The 19321-nt window shown below is 23.3% G+C and overlaps 6 protein-coding genes across 6 annotated transcripts; 3 read left to right on the forward strand and 3 right to left on the reverse strand.

The window, feature by feature from the left end:
• Positions 1–565: 565 nt before the first annotated feature.
• On the reverse strand, positions 566–4149 carry PBANKA_1426300 (ER membrane protein complex subunit 1, putative; the record flags this gene model as incomplete). The annotated part of the gene is made up of 2 exons (XM_034567605.1): positions 566–3744; positions 3957–4149. 2 exons carry the CDS (start codon positions 4147–4149, stop codon positions 566–568), a joined length of 3372 nt encoding a protein of 1123 aa, XP_034424086.1.
• A 1402-nt stretch (positions 4150–5551) lies between these two features.
• On the forward strand, positions 5552–7210 carry PBANKA_1426400 (mitochondrial carrier protein, putative; the record flags this gene model as incomplete). Its single annotated transcript, XM_034567606.1, has 1 exon — positions 5552–7210. The coding sequence occupies one exon, from the start codon at positions 5552–5554 to the stop codon at positions 7208–7210; it is 1659 nt and encodes a 552-aa protein (XP_034424087.1).
• Positions 7211–7956: 746 nt separating this feature from the next.
• On the reverse strand, positions 7957–10799 carry PBANKA_1426500 (cullin-1, putative; the record flags this gene model as incomplete). The annotated part of the gene is made up of 2 exons (XM_034567608.1): positions 7957–8043; positions 8352–10799. 2 exons carry the CDS (start codon positions 10797–10799, stop codon positions 7957–7959), a joined length of 2535 nt encoding a protein of 844 aa, XP_034424088.1.
• A 2302-nt stretch (positions 10800–13101) lies between these two features.
• Positions 13102–14271, forward strand: PBANKA_1426600 (conserved Plasmodium protein, unknown function; the record flags this gene model as incomplete). The annotated part of the gene is made up of 2 exons (XM_034567609.1): positions 13102–13428; positions 13558–14271. 2 exons carry the CDS (start codon positions 13102–13104, stop codon positions 14269–14271), a joined length of 1041 nt encoding a protein of 346 aa, XP_034424089.1.
• A 420-nt stretch (positions 14272–14691) lies between these two features.
• PBANKA_1426700 (hydroxymethyldihydropterin pyrophosphokinase-dihydropteroate synthase, putative) lies at positions 14692–17148 on the reverse strand (the record flags this gene model as incomplete). Its single annotated transcript, XM_034567610.1, has 3 exons — positions 14692–14810; positions 14987–16771; positions 17010–17148. 3 exons carry the CDS (start codon positions 17146–17148, stop codon positions 14692–14694), a joined length of 2043 nt encoding a protein of 680 aa, XP_034424090.1.
• A 682-nt stretch (positions 17149–17830) lies between these two features.
• PBANKA_1426800 (conserved Plasmodium protein, unknown function) lies at positions 17831–18963 on the forward strand (the record flags this gene model as incomplete). Its single annotated transcript, XM_034567611.1, has 6 exons — positions 17831–17913; positions 18074–18159; positions 18299–18350; positions 18456–18487; positions 18646–18766; positions 18909–18963. 6 exons carry the CDS (start codon positions 17831–17833, stop codon positions 18961–18963), a joined length of 429 nt encoding a protein of 142 aa, XP_034424091.1.
• Between the last annotated feature and the right edge of the window lie 358 nt (positions 18964–19321).

Below are 19321 nucleotides of genomic sequence, written 5' to 3' on the forward strand. Positions count from 1 at the left end.
AATAAGTAAACGATGTAATTACAAAAAAAACTATAATATTATGTATGTATATATAATTTTCATAAACCCTGATATAATTTAATAAATGATATGTACAGATAAATTCGATAGCAGTGTACGTCAATTATTCAATAAATACATACAAGCATGCATAGATATGTGCATATATGCAAATATACGCATTTATTTACAACATTATCATGGTCAATATTTTTTTAATTAATGCAGAATAGGAAAGTATATCTTCGATAATTCTACTTTTCTTTTTTATGAAAATGTTTTTCATGAAGAATCAAAATATGCCCTCTTTAATATGTATATCATATCTACGTATACACACATGTGTATACTCCGTATCATTAAAGAGTTGGTAATTATTAAATATTAATCACACAAACGGAGACATTGTGTTGTGGGTTAGAAGGCTAAGGTCGTATATATTATTTCTATACATTTATTTCCCTTTTAGAGCATATAAGTAAATTTATGTAGTTTCTTCTGACTGCAGTTCCGTTTCAAATTAAACGCCGAAGTAATTGTTTCTATAATACTTGATTATATGTGTTTATGCCCATTTAGCATTAATAATTTTATTTTTTCTTTTAATATACGAAAAGTATGTCGCTATAAACACAGAAATTATTAAAAATAATAAAAAGAAAATACTAAAACTGTCCATAGTATCAAAAGACCCGTTTGGCTGATACGAAGTAAAATAAAAATAATCACCCCATGAAAAAATAAGTGTTGTCGATTCTAGCATACTTTCATTTGAAACAAAACCTTTTGAATTATATAAAATATTTTTATTTGTAATAAATATATTTAAATTTTTATAAGTGGGTTCTTTATTTTCGCCGGTTAAATTGACCATAGCGATTTTATTAGTGTCTAGCAAAAGTAATAAATGTTTATTTGTTATTCCTCTTTTTGTTTCTGTAAAAGTAAATGACTTAATATTATGGTCTATGATATAATTTTGTTCCTTTATTATAACATTTTTAACATCAAAAAGATCAACAATTTTTTCTTTTTTTGAACTAATTAAATTAATAAATCCAGGATCTTTTTTATCTAATAATAGTTCAAATGCTTTTATAACATATTTATTTATATTTGCATTATAAAAATGAAGCACAACTATATTTTCATTTATAATTATATGGAATGGTGGTCGTGCGTGTTTATCTAAAGTTTTGGAGTGAATCAGGGTTCCAGTGACTCCGTCAATAATATATATAGTGTAAGCAATAGAAGAAATGCTATTATTATAATTTTCAGTTTTTGTAACATATGTTATAATATTATTGTTAATATATTTATAACATATAGAAGCATCTTTGTTTATTTTAATAGGGTAAAAAATATCCTTTTGCTTAGTCAGAGATTTTCCATAAACTTCTATTTGTTCGGTATTCATATTTATAAAATAAGTTTCAATTACTCTTAAATCAATATCATTATTAGTTGTATATTTATTGTTATTATTTGACCCAATTATTCTGTATCCTTGGATCGCTTTTTTTTCACTATTAACAGTATAAAAGTAAAATTCTTCATTTTCTAGATCGACTTTTGTTATAGCTCCATTTTGTGGTGCTTTCTCTTTTTTATCTACGACATTTTCAATAGGTATCATTTTTGCTCTTAACATTTTATCTACAACTATTATACTTTTATTATTTCCATTAGTATAAATAAAAAGGTTTTGAATTACGAACGAATTTAATTTTCTTTCAAAAATTATATCTGTTGTTAGTATATCAAATATTATTATATGGGATATAAAATTCGTTTTTAAAATAAGTAAAACAGAGTCTTTAGAAAAACTCTTAAACAAGCTTAATTCATTTGGTTGATTTATAGATCCATCTATGCGATTAAAAGTAGTGACACTATTATCCCCTTTAGATACATTGTTAAGAAATACTAATTTCCCTCCTTCCTCATATTCAGACCAGTTATTTTTATTCAAACTATAGGAACATTGCTTGTTTTTTAAGGATATCATACTATTTACGCCTTTAATAGGATTCATATCAATTTTATATAAAATTAATCCAGTATATAAATGTATTGCAAATATAAAATTATTTAATGTCGATACAAGCACAATTGATTTTTTTGCATAATTCGAACGTTGATCAGTTTCATATTTTTCTATCGCATTTTTAATTAATTTTTCCATCATTTCGTATTTATAATCTTTGTTATCGATATTAATAGAATCATTATTATCTTTTGAGCCTACCTTATTATCCTTTTTTAAACCATTTTTATCATTCCCTTTTGTATCAATAAGAGCTTTTCTTTTTATGCCATTTTGTTCGTTCTTATTAATCAAAATATTTAGAATCGCTAATTTTTCATTAACAGTTAAGTAAAAGAAATTAAATGGCACTAATGACAATTGAGTTTTTTTTTTCATTATTTCTTCTATGTATGATTTTTTAAATAAACTTATTTTATTTTTTAAATATTTTTCTAACTCTTTCAATATGCTAAATTCCGATATATTTAAATTATTTACACTTTTATTTTTCTTATTTTTTAAATGATCAAAATTATAAAAATGCATTTGTTTTACATATGATAAAGCTTCTTCTCTAGTATAATGCACATCATTGTTTTTATATACCGAAAAAGAAGAGTCCTGGTAAACACTAAAGAAATAGCTACTTTTATCTTCTTCATCATATAGCCCAATAAATAATTCTCCATGATAATAAACATTGCTCCCTTTATTTAAAATTGCAATAGTATTATTATTATCTTTTTCTCCACGTTTTCTTTTATTTATAATATTTTGCTCATTTATCGATTTAACAAATATTTTACCTTCTTTATCCTCGCAGTATATTAGCTTCTTTTTGTTATGCTTATCTAAATAATATCCTATGAGCTCGTTTTCCCCCACCTTTTGTTTTATCAATTTTATTATGTTATTATCATCTGCGTTTGTATGCTTTCCAGTTTTATACATGGAAATATATTCATCGTTTCCAAGCTTTATCACAAAATATTCGTCTATGTTTAAGTTTTCCATTTCATTATCCATAATAAAGTTAGACTTATCGTGTGTTTCTTCTTCTATTTCTCCATCCTTGTTTTCGCCATTTACTTTTTGATAATAATAATTATAAACAATGTCGCCATTATTGTTATTTTCCTGGTTTGGCAATTCAATAATGTGGATATCCTTTTTATTATATATAACAATTGCATTTTTGTTATTTATTACACTAACATGATTATTAAGTTTATTATTTATTTGAAAGTTAATAATTTTTTTTTTATGTATAATTTTATTATTTATAGTGTCAAATAAAACTAAATGACAAAACAAATCGCTATCCACATATAACAAAGATAAATTATTATATCCTTTTTTAATAATTTTTGAATAAATAGAATTTATATTATTCTCTTTGAAAATTATTGAATTGATCGAATTATCATTTACATTTCTTATACTTATTCTGTCATTTAATAAAACATATACGTTTTCATCAATAACTATAAAATCGATAACCGTCTCATTTTTATATTCAATAATATTTAATAAATAAAGTTCTTCCCCCGTATATACATTAATATATGAATATGTATCATCATTTGGAAAATTGTTTTTTTCACTTCCTTGCAAATTTCTGTTTGTAATCAATACAAATGTATATTTATCATTTGTATGTACCTTTTTTATATCTTCATTTTTTTTATAATTTAATACATTTTTTAGTATTCCTGCAAAAGGGAAAAAATTTAATATAACAGATAAAAACGTGCAAAAAAAAAAATAATAAGACAAAGAGGTGAAATAGTTCCTCGTATTTGATGACAACAATGGCAGAAATACCATACATGTATAATCATAAAATGATATATGGAAACAAATTTAAAAAATAACAAAGTATTTCATTATTTTTTATATTCGCAAAATTCATAAACATTCTAACCTGTTTTATAATTTAGCAATCCGATGTTGCTATTAGAACTTGAAACAAGTACATGGTCACTTATTAAATTTGGTACTGGTAATACAAAATTTATGTGACCTACTAAAGATGAAATATTTGAGTATAGTACATTTTCTGATAGTGATAATTTTGATAGAAATGCTATAATAAAGCATATAAAAATACTTAACATTTTTAATACCTTATTTTTTTGAAAGTATTAAAAACACTGTTATTTTTTATCATATTAGAACAGCATGTAAATTGTGGGAATTATATAAAATGAAAGAATAAGAAAATGGGCAGACAAATATGTACATTGCATATATAATATACGTGATAAGTGATACAACAATATTTTGCAAAAATGCATAAACTATGTGTATTTTAATTAATAATGGCAATTCTTCAGTTGTACAAAAGTCAAAGATGTAAAAAAAACTTAGTTAAATGCTCATTATAATGGGGTTATGTATTTTGAACTATTCTACTATTAGTATATATATTTTACATATATGAAAAGTTCCATGTTCCAGGTAATTAATGATAATTTTCAAACAAAAAAAATTCGTTAATTAAAAATAATATAATGATAACAATAATGTACTAATATTATCACTGTAACGTAGTATCAATGTAATAATGCTCAAATAATAAAATAAATGCGAATATAAAATATATAAACAAAAATAAATGAAAGCACGAGTTATTGCTTTATTTATAAAAGTATTCATAAAATTTATTTATACGCTCCCAATTTTTTTTTTTAAATTACAAAATGGTTTATGACTGTGTAGGGTTATAAAATTGCAATGCTATAAAAAACAAAAAAGAAAAGAATGTTTTTTATTATTTTTTTTTACTTTATTTTTTTACTAAATTAAGGAATATATGTTTTGGGGAGCATTCCCACTACGCTATATTTCCTTTTTATATATACCATTTCTTTTCCCTATTTCTCTTCAATATAATACATGCAAAATTAACAAAATTTAATGTAACATTATATTTCATTCTTCGAGTTTTTATATATTATACCTCGGTATATGCATATTTTCATGTGTGTATTTTTATTATTATTTTGTTTATTACATTCACATAAAAAACAAATAAATTTAAAGAATCTTAAAAATGCGTATTTTAAAAATGAAATAATTTTAAAAAATAAATAAGAAAATTTATTTTCCCCTTTAAAATTGTCAATTGTTTTATGCTATAATACGCAAAAGGTATTATAAGAATTTGATATATATAAAACACCCAAATCATTTTTGATTACAATAGTAGCATTATTTTAGCATGGACAAATAAAATAAATTGTGAATATGAGATAAAAGGGAAAATTTATAAATTAAATGCGCATGAAAAACTATATAAAATAGAAACCGTCGAGCACCAAAAACCCCAAAAAGAAAAGTGCAATAAAAAAAGCAACTGAATAAAAGTAGGCAATTGCAAAGGGAAATGAAAACACAAAACAAGTGAAAAATGAGTAAATAACATAATATAGGCGTAAAAAATGAAGATTATAATTTTGTAACTTAATTGGAAAATATAAAAATATATATACTAGCCAAAAAGATGAAACGTGTAAAATGACAAATACTAAGGATAATAATATTAATGAATCACAATCACTCAATGAGGTAAAAAAAAGAACGCTAAATTTTATGATTTCTTCTTCTATAATTTTATGCATATTACATCCGTTAGATACTATAAAAACAAGAAAGCAAATATATAAAATATATAAAAACTCTTACCCATATTATTATAATAATAAATATAATTTATTTTATATATTAAAAAAAGAAAAAATAGAAAGTTTATACCGTGGTTTAGTAGCTAGCTTAATTACTACAGGTGTTTCTCATGGCGTGTTTCGCTTTATTTATGATACATTAAATTATCGTATTTTTCACGGTTTAAATAAAGAAAAGAAGGCTTATACAAAAGACGAAAACTTTTTGGATACAAAAAATGTCAATTATCAAGAAAATAGCAGAAATAGACCAAATACGAATAGCATGAAGAGCGAAAATAATGCTGAAGTAATAGAAGATAATAAGGTGAAGAAAAATATAAACTCCAATTATAATAATAATGATGCAATAAGCAAAGCAAATAAAAACATGAATTATTACATTCTTACAAGTTGTGTAAGTTCAATAATTGGGGCTTTCTTTCTTCACCCTATATGGTTAATAAAAACTAAAATCGAATGCACAATAAATTTAAATTATAAATTTTTAAATTATAAAGATAGAATTACAAATAAAAGATATCAAATATATGAACCCAAAAATAAATCCTGTTTCTCGAGAACTACTGCGCACGTGATTAAACTGTTAAATGCTTCTAATAATATGCAAAGGTATACAAATTTTCCAAAAAACTGTAAAAAAATAAGATACATTATAAGTAATAATGGAAACAAAAATGGAAATTTCTTTAGGTGGTATAAAAACAATTTCATATATAATAAAAGTACCAAAGTTAGTTCTAAATATAATTCAATTTCTTATATTAATAAAAAAATGATAAACACATCTTTTTCAAATTATAGTAAAATAAAAAAATATATTCTGCATAATTACATTTTATACAAATATCATCCTATATCATTCACAGGAAATAGACAAAAAATGGCTAGTAATATGATCACCAATTTACGAAAAAGATTTTATAAAAGATACATATTATATTCAAAAATACCAGTTAATAACAATACAATATTGAGAATATTTAAAAGAGAGGAATGTAAAAATTCTTTGAGCTCTATTTATGTATATAAAAATTATTTCCAATTTATATATAGTATATATAAAAAAGAAAAATTGTCATCATTTTATAAAGGGTTTTTGGCTTCCTTATTATTAACACCGCATGTAGCTATTCAATTTTTTACTTATGAATATTTAACGCAATGTATCAATGCTGAATATATACAAAAATTATTTAAAGACAGAAATCTTAGTATTGAAGAAAATACAGTATCCAAAATTTTACCATTTATATATGGTGTTATATCAAAATATATTTCTATTATTATTACATATCCTTTATATACGATAAAAATGAGACAACAAGTGCAAATGAAGCATTTTGGGTTTTTAAATGTAGTACTTAACATTTATAAAACCGAAGGAATTAAAGCTTATTATACAGGAATTACCACGCATTTGTTAAGGAACTGTTTACAAAACGGATCTCTTTTTTTTATTTTTGAGTATTTAAATAATGAAAAGTCATGAGGACATGTTTTACTATGCATACATGCACTTATTGTTTCTCTATGTTTTCCGTTTATGATGCTTTGTTTTTTTTAAACTTATATAATATGTAAAAATTTTAATATAAATATAAGTTACATCTTTATACAATTATAAATATTTTTTTAATGTTTGTTATTAAAATATATTAATTTAAAAAATAAGGATTACAAAAAAAATTATACGCATGGAATACCCTAATGCCATAAAAAATAATAAAATATAGGGCACTAAACAAATAAAAATGTATATAAGAGCTTACACATACGAGATGAAAATAGCTTCGCAATAATAAAAGATTAATTATATTGCGGCCCTTTAAAACGGAACAAAACATATACTTAAGTGTTATGTAAAAACATATTTCCATATGAGGAAGAAACATAAAAACACGGTGGGGAGAAACCATATAATCGTGGATTTATAATGTCCGATGCTTACAGGCCATCTTTTTTTCTTAATTTTATTTAAATCGTGACTAATAATTTATGCATGCATATAGTAACGTTCCCATCGAAATTTATACTATAATGAGAAAAAGGTAAAACATAAAAAAATGGTCTTCACCCAAACGGCAAATAAACGAAAACAAAAAAGTTATGTGAAAAAAGGGTAAAAAAATTATTATGTGTTTGTTCGGATATCATTATGATCACCACAACTATTATGCTCTTTTTTACTCATTAGATTAGTGGCATGATAAAACGCTTCAAAATTTGGTGTCTATTTTATGGTATATAAACATATACTTGGCTATTTTCTTCTTTCTGAATATATTCTCGTTCAACTAGGAGATCAATTTTTTTCTCGATTGCCTAAATAAAAATAAAAATTGTAAGTATGCATATGTTTTTATGGAAATTTAAGAAAAATTTTTCTATTTTCAGAAATTTTTTTTTTTGTGTTTGAAGAGAATGTCACAATAAATATTATTCATTTTTACACAGGTAAATATAGATTGCATGTATAAGAAAAGGAAATTTGTTAAAAAAAAATGAGAAAATCCTCTTTTCCATTTATGTATATGTAGATATTTATGAGCACTTGCAGGTATAAATTGTTGCACAATTTTACAGACATTTTTTATTTTAGATTATGCTGACGCATAACCCCTTATTATTACCTGGTTGGATGGAGCAAAAGTGGATAAGACTTTTTTCACATGATCAAAGATTTGATCATAGAACAATCTTTTGTGAGTCTTCATAATACGAACAATAGCTGCTTCGATGGCCATTGTTTTATCATCTTTTGTTTTTTCATGTTCTTTTGATAATAAAGTCGTAGTTTTTTTTATATAAACATTTTGATTAGTATAAGAAAAGTTTTCATTAATATAAAAATTGGAAGTATCCCAATTTATATTATCATCATTAGAGTAAATAATTTTATGATAATATAAAGATGAATGCATATTGTCTTTAAATGTTTTTAAATCGATTTGTAATTCTTCTTTTATAATATCATAATTTATATATTTATATTTATTAAATAATAAAAATATTTCTGCACTTATGAGATTACAATATAAATAATATGAACGGTTATTAATAAAATATTTGAATACAACTTCACTCAATTCATATATCCATTCTAATTTTTTATTTTTATTTTCTGTTTTATAGTATTCTGTATATGATAAAATATATTTATTAAAATTTTCGCTTAATTTCATTGAGGTCTTTTCTAAAGCAGGCCAATATCCTTTATTTAATATTTTTACAGAAAAAAAGTTGTTTTCATAATTCTCGTCGAAATTTGTCAAATTAGGCAAAGATATTCCACCATTACTATTATTTCTATTGATATAATTGTAAAACTTTTCGTTAAGAATTTTGTTATTGATAATGTTTTGTATCATTCCTCCTAATTTTGAAGTATATTGCGATCCACACAAAAAATACAAACTCTCAATAAATTTTTTCTCCACATTTATCGATATATACATATTATTAATTAATCTGTTTGCTAAATAAATTCGATAATATTCGAAAAAACTTTCTTTATTACTTATATAATTAAATATGGCAACAATATCGGACATTTTTTTTATTAAATAATCAGTTTCAATTATATTTGCATCGCACGTATAGTCAACATCGTCGTTTTCCTTTCGTGTTTTTCTTACATCACTCAGGTTTCCAATATAACTTTCTTTATTGCCAGCATTTCTATAATCATTTTTCAATTCATCAGTATTAATTACAGTTTTCATTTCTTGTTTAATATGCCCGCCCTCTTCATTATTTTCGGAATAAGGCAACTGCAAATCTATTTTGTCATTTTTTATCGTCAGAATATTATCCGCATATAAAACTAACAATTTGACAGTGCTGAAGTATTCATCTTCATGTTCTACAAAGCTTTCAAAATAATCCTTTAAGCATTCCTTGAAATTTGTGTTAATCTCGTTGTTTGATATATTAACAAATGAAAAGTTAAACAAGCTATGGTAATAATCATGTAATTTTATGAGATCGTGTATATATTCGCATAATATGTATTCATTTTTTTGTTCTGCTATATTGCTATTTTTATTAGACTCATAAGTAGGTGCGTCAATGCTGTTATTAATAGATATAGATAATGAAATGTATTTTTCCTTTAATTTATTTCCTTCTGATTTTATATATTCGCCTATAGTTTTTTTTAAACCGTCTATAGCTTCAGAAAAATAAGAGAACAATATGTAAGTTCTTCTTAAAGAATTTAAATCATTATTTTTTAATAGATTATAAATGTTCTCCTTATTATCTAATAATAAATTTAACTTCTCATATATTAATATTTTTACAATAATATTTGTTACTTTTTCGCAAGTATCATCGTTTACTTCTAAAGATTTATTTTTTTCATATTCTTTTTCAATCGAATTTTCAATTAATATAATATAATCATGAAAAGACATTTTTTGGATCCAATCATTCCCTTCTTTATTATAATATATTTCTACATTTTCTAGAATTTTCTTTTCTATATCAGATTCATACATTTTTTCAGCATTTTCTTTATCTAATTCGTTATATAAAAAAACGATATCTCGAAATAATTTTTCATTATCTTTATCATCACTATTCCGCGTGCTATCATATATATTGTATATAATACTTTTAATACATTCTCGTGTTTCGTCAAATAATGTTAATTTAAATATATTTTTTGTGTATGCTTTTAGACACAAAGAGCTATTATATTCAACATAATAGCGATCAAGGTAATGTAAAAATTTATTCATCCAATTTGTATAAAAGGAATATTTATACCAAGCATCAATTAATGCCTTTGTTTTTTTTAAATTATCTGCCTCTTTTAAGTGTGGTTTTATTTTATTAACAGCATAAATAGATAAACTTTCCCCATATTTCCTATATACTTCTTTAGAATAACAAAAAGGAGTTTTCTTTGCACACATGTTATAAACTACTGTATATAATCGAGTGTATTCAGCTGCATTAAATAAATTGTTGTTTATTTCAACTACATTTTCGTCCAAATATTTCTCAATCTTATCAATTGCCTCTTCCTTTATGATTTTCCATCCACTTTCAAAATTAACGCTCGATATATCCATATTGCTCTTGATCTTTAAACTCACGTATCAGTGTTAGTCAGTGTGTATCTTGGGGTACATATATTTTGTGGGTCCACGCTTATATGTGTTTTTATTTTATCACAACACTTTCAAACCCATATATCTGCATATCATTAGTATTATCCAACTATTATATGCACACTTCGGATTTAATAATTTAAAGCCGATATTGATAATGTTCTTTAGCAGGTATTAAAGAATATCCTAAGATATATATGTAAACAAAAATATGCAAATGTATTACTAATTAAAAAATATTCGATATGAAAAAAATAATAAAGTACACGCATATATTTAAATATTTATCGTAATAATAGAATGAATAAAAAGACGCTTGCTAGTAATATTTTATAATTAGCATTCTTATGTTTTAAAGAATATACAGGGGAAAAACACGTATATTTTTATTTCTTTATTCATTTGCTATATTTTAAGTGTTTTTCCGTATTTTTTTTTCCTTTTTTTACTCTTTGATTATTCACACAAAATTACTTAAAAATAACTACTTGCAACAAATATTTAAAAAAAAAACAAACAAAACACTACAAAACATAAAAATAAATAATAAAATATTTGCAAAAATCATAAAATGTGTTTTATATTATTTTTTTAAAGAATTATTATATGCGGGTATTTATATATTATAAAATTACACAAATATTCATTATGCACATACCTTTGCGCATGTACATTTCTTTAAAGCTTCATTGGATTTTTAATGTGTTAAGAATTTTTAAGGTGTTGAGACACATAATAAAGAAAAAAAATCGTAATATTAATAATAAAATGCTTTATAGTTCAAATAAAAATAAAGCAAACTCACCCATATAAAAAAATATCCCAAATACCTCTAAAAAAAAATTTATTTTGATAAAATGAGAAAACTGATATGTATGATACTACCATATTCCTACAGTTAGCATCTCCTCTTCAGAGGAATACAACTGTATTTATTTGAATACCTCCAACAACATATATAAATTATGCCTTATCAGTGAATATATACAAGATGTATTTTTTTTCATTATAATATAAAATTCATATTTTAAAGGAATTTCATATGAATATATATGCTCGGTCTTGTTTATCATCTGCTCAAAACCCTTCTACAAATGAACAAAATATCATACTACGAACTTTGTTACTATCATGAATCCATGTTTAAGAAAACATAAATACGTGTAAGCAATTTTAAAAATATAATAAGGTTTTTACTGTTTTTTAATGTTTTTACAATAGTATTTTATTTATTGTAAACGGTTTTAATGTTTATATATCCATAATTTTGATATTTATGGGGGCTATAATTTTTGTTCATTTCAATTTTAATTTTAATGAAAGTAAAATGCTGCTATATTTAATCCTTTCGTTCAATATGGGATTTTTTGCATTGTTATTATTACCGAAATTATTATATATGCGTATAAATATATATATCATTACATATCTAAGTTGTACCTTTAAAACAATTTATCGATATTTTTGTCTTTTTTTTGTTAATTTTGGCAATTATAATTATTTAAGTTTTGAATAATCTATAAAAAATAATAAATAAATAAATAAATAAATAAATAAATAAATAAATAAATAAATAAATAAATAAATAAATAAATAAATAAATAAATAAATAAATAAATAAATAAATAAATAAATAAATAAATAAATAAATAATGAAACAATGGAACGCCGAAAAGGTTATGAAAGAAGCACTGTATTTAAATCAAACTATTTTATTAATTTGTAAAATGTATAAGCATAAGAAATATAATAAGTATTTATATATATGCATATGTGTGTTATATATTTTGCGATTTCTCTTTTCATAAATATTTGTGCATTTCTATGGATGCTGGTATAATATGCATAACAATTTACATGTATTGTTAGATGGTTGCTATATTGTTCTTCCATTAATCATACTTCGAAAAAAATTACCAATATTTCACTATAAAAAAAAGGAAATAAAGAGGAGAAAACAAAAATATTATACTTTTCATAATTAAACGTGCACATATTATGCATGCATAGATTAATTCGCATATAAATACATAATGTGTACGCATGCGAAAACATATATATTATATTATATGATTTGTGATAAAAATGTTGCACATATAAATGCATAAGTTGTATATATTCGAAAGCATATATATATTATACGATTTATTATCAAAATTTTGTTATCCCATTTTACCAATATGTTATAATTATATATAGACATGTTGTATACATCGATTTATATATCATTTATGCAAAAAACGTGTGTTGTATCCCTAAAAAAATGTCTGAGACATCAACGTGCCCTCTTAACAATTTCTTTGAAATAGATGAAGAAAATGATTTAGATGAATTAAAGTCTAAAGATACTGATATATATAGAGAAAGTTTTTTAACATATATTTATAAGCAATTTGAATTTTGCTGTACCAATTTTTTTGATGAATTTGAAGGAAAAAAAAAAAAAAAAAATAATACAAAAAGGAATTATTTACAAGATTATATCAAAAAAAATAAAGTTTCTGAATTCAATGTCTTTGATAAAATAATTAAAAGAAATGAGGACATAATAAACGAAGTACCTTTGGATTCGAAGTATTTTAGCCCACATGTAACATAGTGATTAAAAAAATATTTCATTTTGTTTTTGTTGCTATATCTCTCTGTGCTTACTATTTTATCAACTTTTCTTCTTCAATTATTTTTTTCATATTATTTTTTATTTTTCCCCATTTTAAAGGCCGACTGGTGTGAGTGTGCACATGAATTAGACATAGAACTAAAAGAGAAAGAAGTGGAATTCTGTATTTTTAACTTCTTTTTAAAAATGTATAGATCTGAACCAAGAGACAAAGATTTAATTTTGTCTACTATTTTAGAATGCTTAGATAATAAAAAAGATTTTAAAATAAAATACAATGCTATGAAGAGCAAAATGAACTTTTTAAAAGAAATAAAAAGTATTGAAACAAGTAATTTTAAAGAGACTATAAACGAGTTAATTAACACGATTGAAAATACAGATTTTATTCATGTTAACGATAATGAAAATTTTTATTTTAAATTATATATTATAATAAAAATTAAATATCAATATGGTATTTATATATTTAATTGTGATGAAACATATGACATTATAGTAATAGATTTTAATACTTATAATGATAACAAGCCCAAAATATTGAGTTTTTATACTCTCAGAAAATTCATATCATTTTTAAATAGTATACATGCAATTCATTTTAATGATAAAAATGTGCATGACTCATTTCCTATTTTTTTTTATGAATCTAAAGAATGCTATACGTTGTCTCACAAACATTTATCTCTTAAATCGTATATTGACAAAATAAAAAGAACGAAGTTTGAGACAAGCAATATTTCAAGCGATCATGAAAGTGTAGAAACATATAAAAATCAGGGTAGTTACGAATCTGAAACACAACAAAATTAATACCACAAAATGGATGATTCCCCTCTTTGCAATATGTGAGAATAATTTTCATACATAAATATGCATAATGTATATAAGGATGTGCTAATTTTAAAAAGAAAAAGGAGCTTTTATAAGAAGTATGTTTATTCCTGGATATGACTAAATAGTAAAACATCGCATGTAACTTGTATTACTACATCCACTATACATTATCCATTGAAGGCGTTTATTTTTTTTTACCCTTAATGATAGTCTCATTTATTTAATCTTGTGAAGGATAATTTAATTCGTTCATTTTTAGATTAACTATATTTTTAAGTAATATAAGTATTAATACAATACTACTAAAAGAGATATATATCGAGGTGAAAATACCGAAAAAGTTAAAATTAATTTACTAATTATAAGAATATATTTTTTTCTTCAATAAGTGCATATTTATTCCGTTTGGTGCAATCTTTTCATCATATCTAAAACACATCTAGTTTCGAAAACATCATGAACTCTTATCATTTCAACTTTTTTATCAAAGCAATATGAAGCAATGGCTAATCCACCTGTATGTGAAAAAAATTGCGTAAGTAATTAAGAATATTATAATGCTAATATATACATATGATTGAAATAAAATATGCATGCGCCTCATAATAATTAAGGAAGACATATAGGCTTGTATAACACAAGAATGTGCTAATTTATGTATATACAAAAGCACAGAACATAATAAAAGTACCTAATATATTTTTTTGATAAAGATACTGATCTTTGTCCTTTCTTATATTCCTAACTGCAAATGTGTTTTTACCAGATTCATCATTTTGAACGTTTTCATTTTCGGAAATAGTATTAGGACATATTTCAGCGCAAGTTTGTGCCAAAGTATGAGATATAAATCTCTTCCTTGAATATCCAATAAAAAGAGGACAATCATCATAAACCTGAATATTTTGTAATAATTTAATGGACTGATCATGCTTCTTTGCAAAACCTAAACCTATATCTAATATAATTCTATACCTAGGTATACCATTTAAAGTTAGAAAATTTAATCTATCCTCTAAATATTTTTTAATATCATATACAACATCCTCATATTGTGTTAACATGTCCATAGTATGTGGATTTCCTCTTTTATGCATTAAAACAACACTATAATATTTATTTTTCTTCTTTAACAATTTAATTATTTTTGGATCATTTGTACATGCGCTTATATCATTAAGTATATCAACTAAATTTTTGTCAACACATTCTTTGAATAAATCATAGTTCATGGTATCTATACTTATAGGCGGTTTATAAATAGTTGATGTTTTTTTTTGTAAAGATAGATCATTTTGATTCAATTTATCCTTCTGTTTCTCCATTCCATTTTCACGAATTTGTAACATTTTATTCCACTCTTGTTCAAATAATTCTAGTACAGGAATTACCAAATCACGTTCTTTAATTTCTGGATTATGAGAAACAAAAGGAGCAGAGGACTCACCGCCTATGTCTATAATATCTACACCTTCCTTTATCATTTGAAACATTCTGTGTACGGCAATATTCGGTTTAACAAATAAACCACCATCCGAAAAAGAATTGTAATTGGTATTTAATATGCCAACTATATTTGTTTTTTCTTTTAAACACAAAACTTCATTTTTTAGAACATATAATCTCTTGTTATATTTTTTGATACATGTATTATATAATTTTGAAAAGCTAGTAATAAATTCTTCATGTAATTTATTTATTGTTTCTTTTAAAGCATTGTGCTTATAATTTGGCATAATATCATTTAAACATAACAGTATACTATATCTGTGCTTTGTATATACATGAGGAATAGAAAGAAATTTTATATTATCCTTTATTTCCTCAATATTTCTTGACAATTTATTACAATTATCACTACTACTATTGTCATATTCTATATTGATATATTTACACATAATTGTATATAAATCATTTTTTGTTAAATTTATATTTTTTTCAAAAATAGTATAATTATTAAAAAATAATATATCTATGTCTATCAACCGGTTTTCAAATTTTTCAACCTCCTTAGAATTTTTTCTTTTCATTAGGTGTTCTATATATTTTAATATTACTAATAAGTTTAACGGATCATCAATGAAACATTTAAAAACTACAACTAAATTATAAAAATAACTTGTGTAGTATTTATTTTTATGTTTTTCTAAATTAATTTTCATTATTTCATCATTTTCCTTTATTATATTACTAGTTTCAGATTCATATTTTTCAGTACTAATCTGTTTTATTTTATTTTCAAATAAATCTTTATTATTTAAAAATCTTTCATATTCTTCGCACTGTGAAACTAAATTTTCTTCCCCTTGAAACACATTCTCATATTTCGACTTCTCAAGACCCTTAACTAAATCGTTTAAACTACTTACATCATAAGGGTCATCTTCTCCTATTATATTTTTTGGTATATCACTTTTGTCGAGTACAACATATTCCGGAACAGTTTCGTACATATACGAAGTATTTATTATTTTTCCTGTAAATTTATAAAAATAATAAAATAGTCAAAACAAGAAAATATGAAAAACATATAATATTTACATTCATATATGCGTTTCTCCATGGGAAAATAGCTTATTAAGCTTATGTACATATACACATAGGGGTTCCCCACAAGTATGTAATTATGTAACTAGTTTAGTGAATTCATTTGTTCAATCGCGCAGCTTATGAATGTCATTTAATTATTATTTGCTTGTTTATTTTTATCTAACCTATATACTTCTCAGTAAGGTATAATGCCGTTTCTAAAATTGTTACTGCATTTGTTTTGTCCGTTGTTCCAAAATTTAAAACAACAATATTCCCTTTGTTATTTTCCTTACATTTATTAGATTCTTCTATAATATCCATTTTTTCAGTTTCTATTAGTTCTTTGATATGTTTCATGAAACAATACCAACGCAATTATAATACTATTACCTTAGTATTGCTATTTTTTATTTGTTTCACTCTATGTGAATAGTTTTGTGTTCTTTTTTCGGCGTTATATTATTTAAGTCTCTCAAAAATCACGATGTTGCTATAATTAGATATGCATATGATATTTACTCTAATATATATTTTTTCTATTCATTTAAAACAAAACGAATTATTATTTTAGAAATAAAAAATTACATTACCAAATCGATAATATTTTTTTCGCCATTTTCGAATTTGTTTTATACAAAAATGCTTAAAATGGGATCGACATCGAAATACACTATTATTTTGGGTGTTATAATTTTGTTTTTTTTTTAATTGGGAAATTATGTTGTAGATTATATTATTTTTTAATTTAAATTCAATAAATATGTGGAATTACAAAACGTTAAATTAATAGTATATATTTTCCATATAAAAAATAAAATTATATAATTTAACGTGCAATATCCAATTTAAGGAGTAAGAACTATGATTATTTATTGTTATATATTTTTGAATTTGTTACGCATAAGTGGATATATAAATATTCATCCTCGTTTTTTATACTAAGCATATAAGCACATTGAAGTACCTTAAATATAATATAAATATATATAATATCAGAAACACGATGGATAATATATTGTATGATCTATACAAATCATGCTGCAATTTTAAGATTATCCACAATATAAATGCTTTTGTAAAAAATAAGTAAACATCAAATTATAAGATAACCATTATAAATGATTTATGCACATAACAAAAAATATAGTGCATGTGCCAGCCAGAATTTATTTGTTTTGATATTATTTTAGTGTTAAAAATTGTATTCATGTATGCACATAAGAAGTTAATTTATCTTTTATTGCAGTAAAGACAAACTAAATAACGAAGAGCTAAAAATACTTACCGAAAATAAGTACCTATCTCATTCAATTTCAATTGTAGCAGCTTTAAGTAAGCATACAAAAAGACACACTACTAATTTGTGTAACAATATTCAAATTATTCACAATTTATATGGGTATATGCATTCTATTCATACAAAAATACTTGCATATCTGTATTATACACGTGCATATTATCATTTTTTAAGGTATCCAATCTGCTTTTTACAGGCTCAGAAGATTAAAGCTTTTTCTTTATAGGTTATTACCAATATATATATATGTTTAAGATTTTAAAAAAGTAGCTTTATATCATTATTATTATTTTTAAATAAATTACATTTTCTCATTGTCTACAATTCATAGGAAAACGGTACCCCATGTTTGTGGATTATTATGTAAATGAAATTTGGAAATAAAAAATATGCACATAATATACATATTTATTGAAGCGTTGATGCATTATTTATAATTTGTTTGCTTTGAATTAAATATGCTTATCATATTTATAAACCTAAGGAGGTGAATACATATACATAAATTTTTTTTTATGCAGCTTCTTGTTTTTACTTGTACTTACATAATTTATATATAAGCCGAAATAATATTAGTAAACTAATAATCTTGGAAGAAAAAGATATGCATAATGCAGGAATTGGGCACATTATTAAAGAAATGTTAAAATACTAAAAACGCATAAAGATATGAAAATACATATTCTTCTATTTTCTACATATATATGTAATGATCTCTATGTATTATCACTTTTTATTTTGTTTATCTTATTATTTCATCATTCTACTTATTTTGTCCTGATAGGTATAAAGAGCGCGACCCAGATGACTACATACTTTTAAGGAATAAAAAATTTTAAAATTTTTCTCAAGAATTACATTTAATGAGTAGAATATTTCTTTTTTGTATAAGTGGTCACATAATTTTTCAGTAGATAAAAGCGATAATATCATCTACACCAATTTTTTCTTTTTATTTATTTTTTATTAATTAATATATAAATTTAATTATACACGTAATTAAATAATAAAAACTATAACATATTTTTATACATGTATATATAAAAAAAAAATTTAAATGCGCAAAGCATACAAAATAAGTAAAATGTATAAAACACATAATACATAAATATGTATAGAACGTGATATAATATACCGAGGTTTATTTCTATTATTTTCGACTATATAATATATATACATATAATTTTTTTGTACAAA

Source organism: Plasmodium berghei, assembly GCF_900002375.2.
Source record: "Plasmodium berghei ANKA genome assembly, chromosome: 14".
Classification (NCBI taxonomy): Eukaryota; Apicomplexa; class Aconoidasida; order Haemosporida; family Plasmodiidae; genus Plasmodium; species Plasmodium berghei.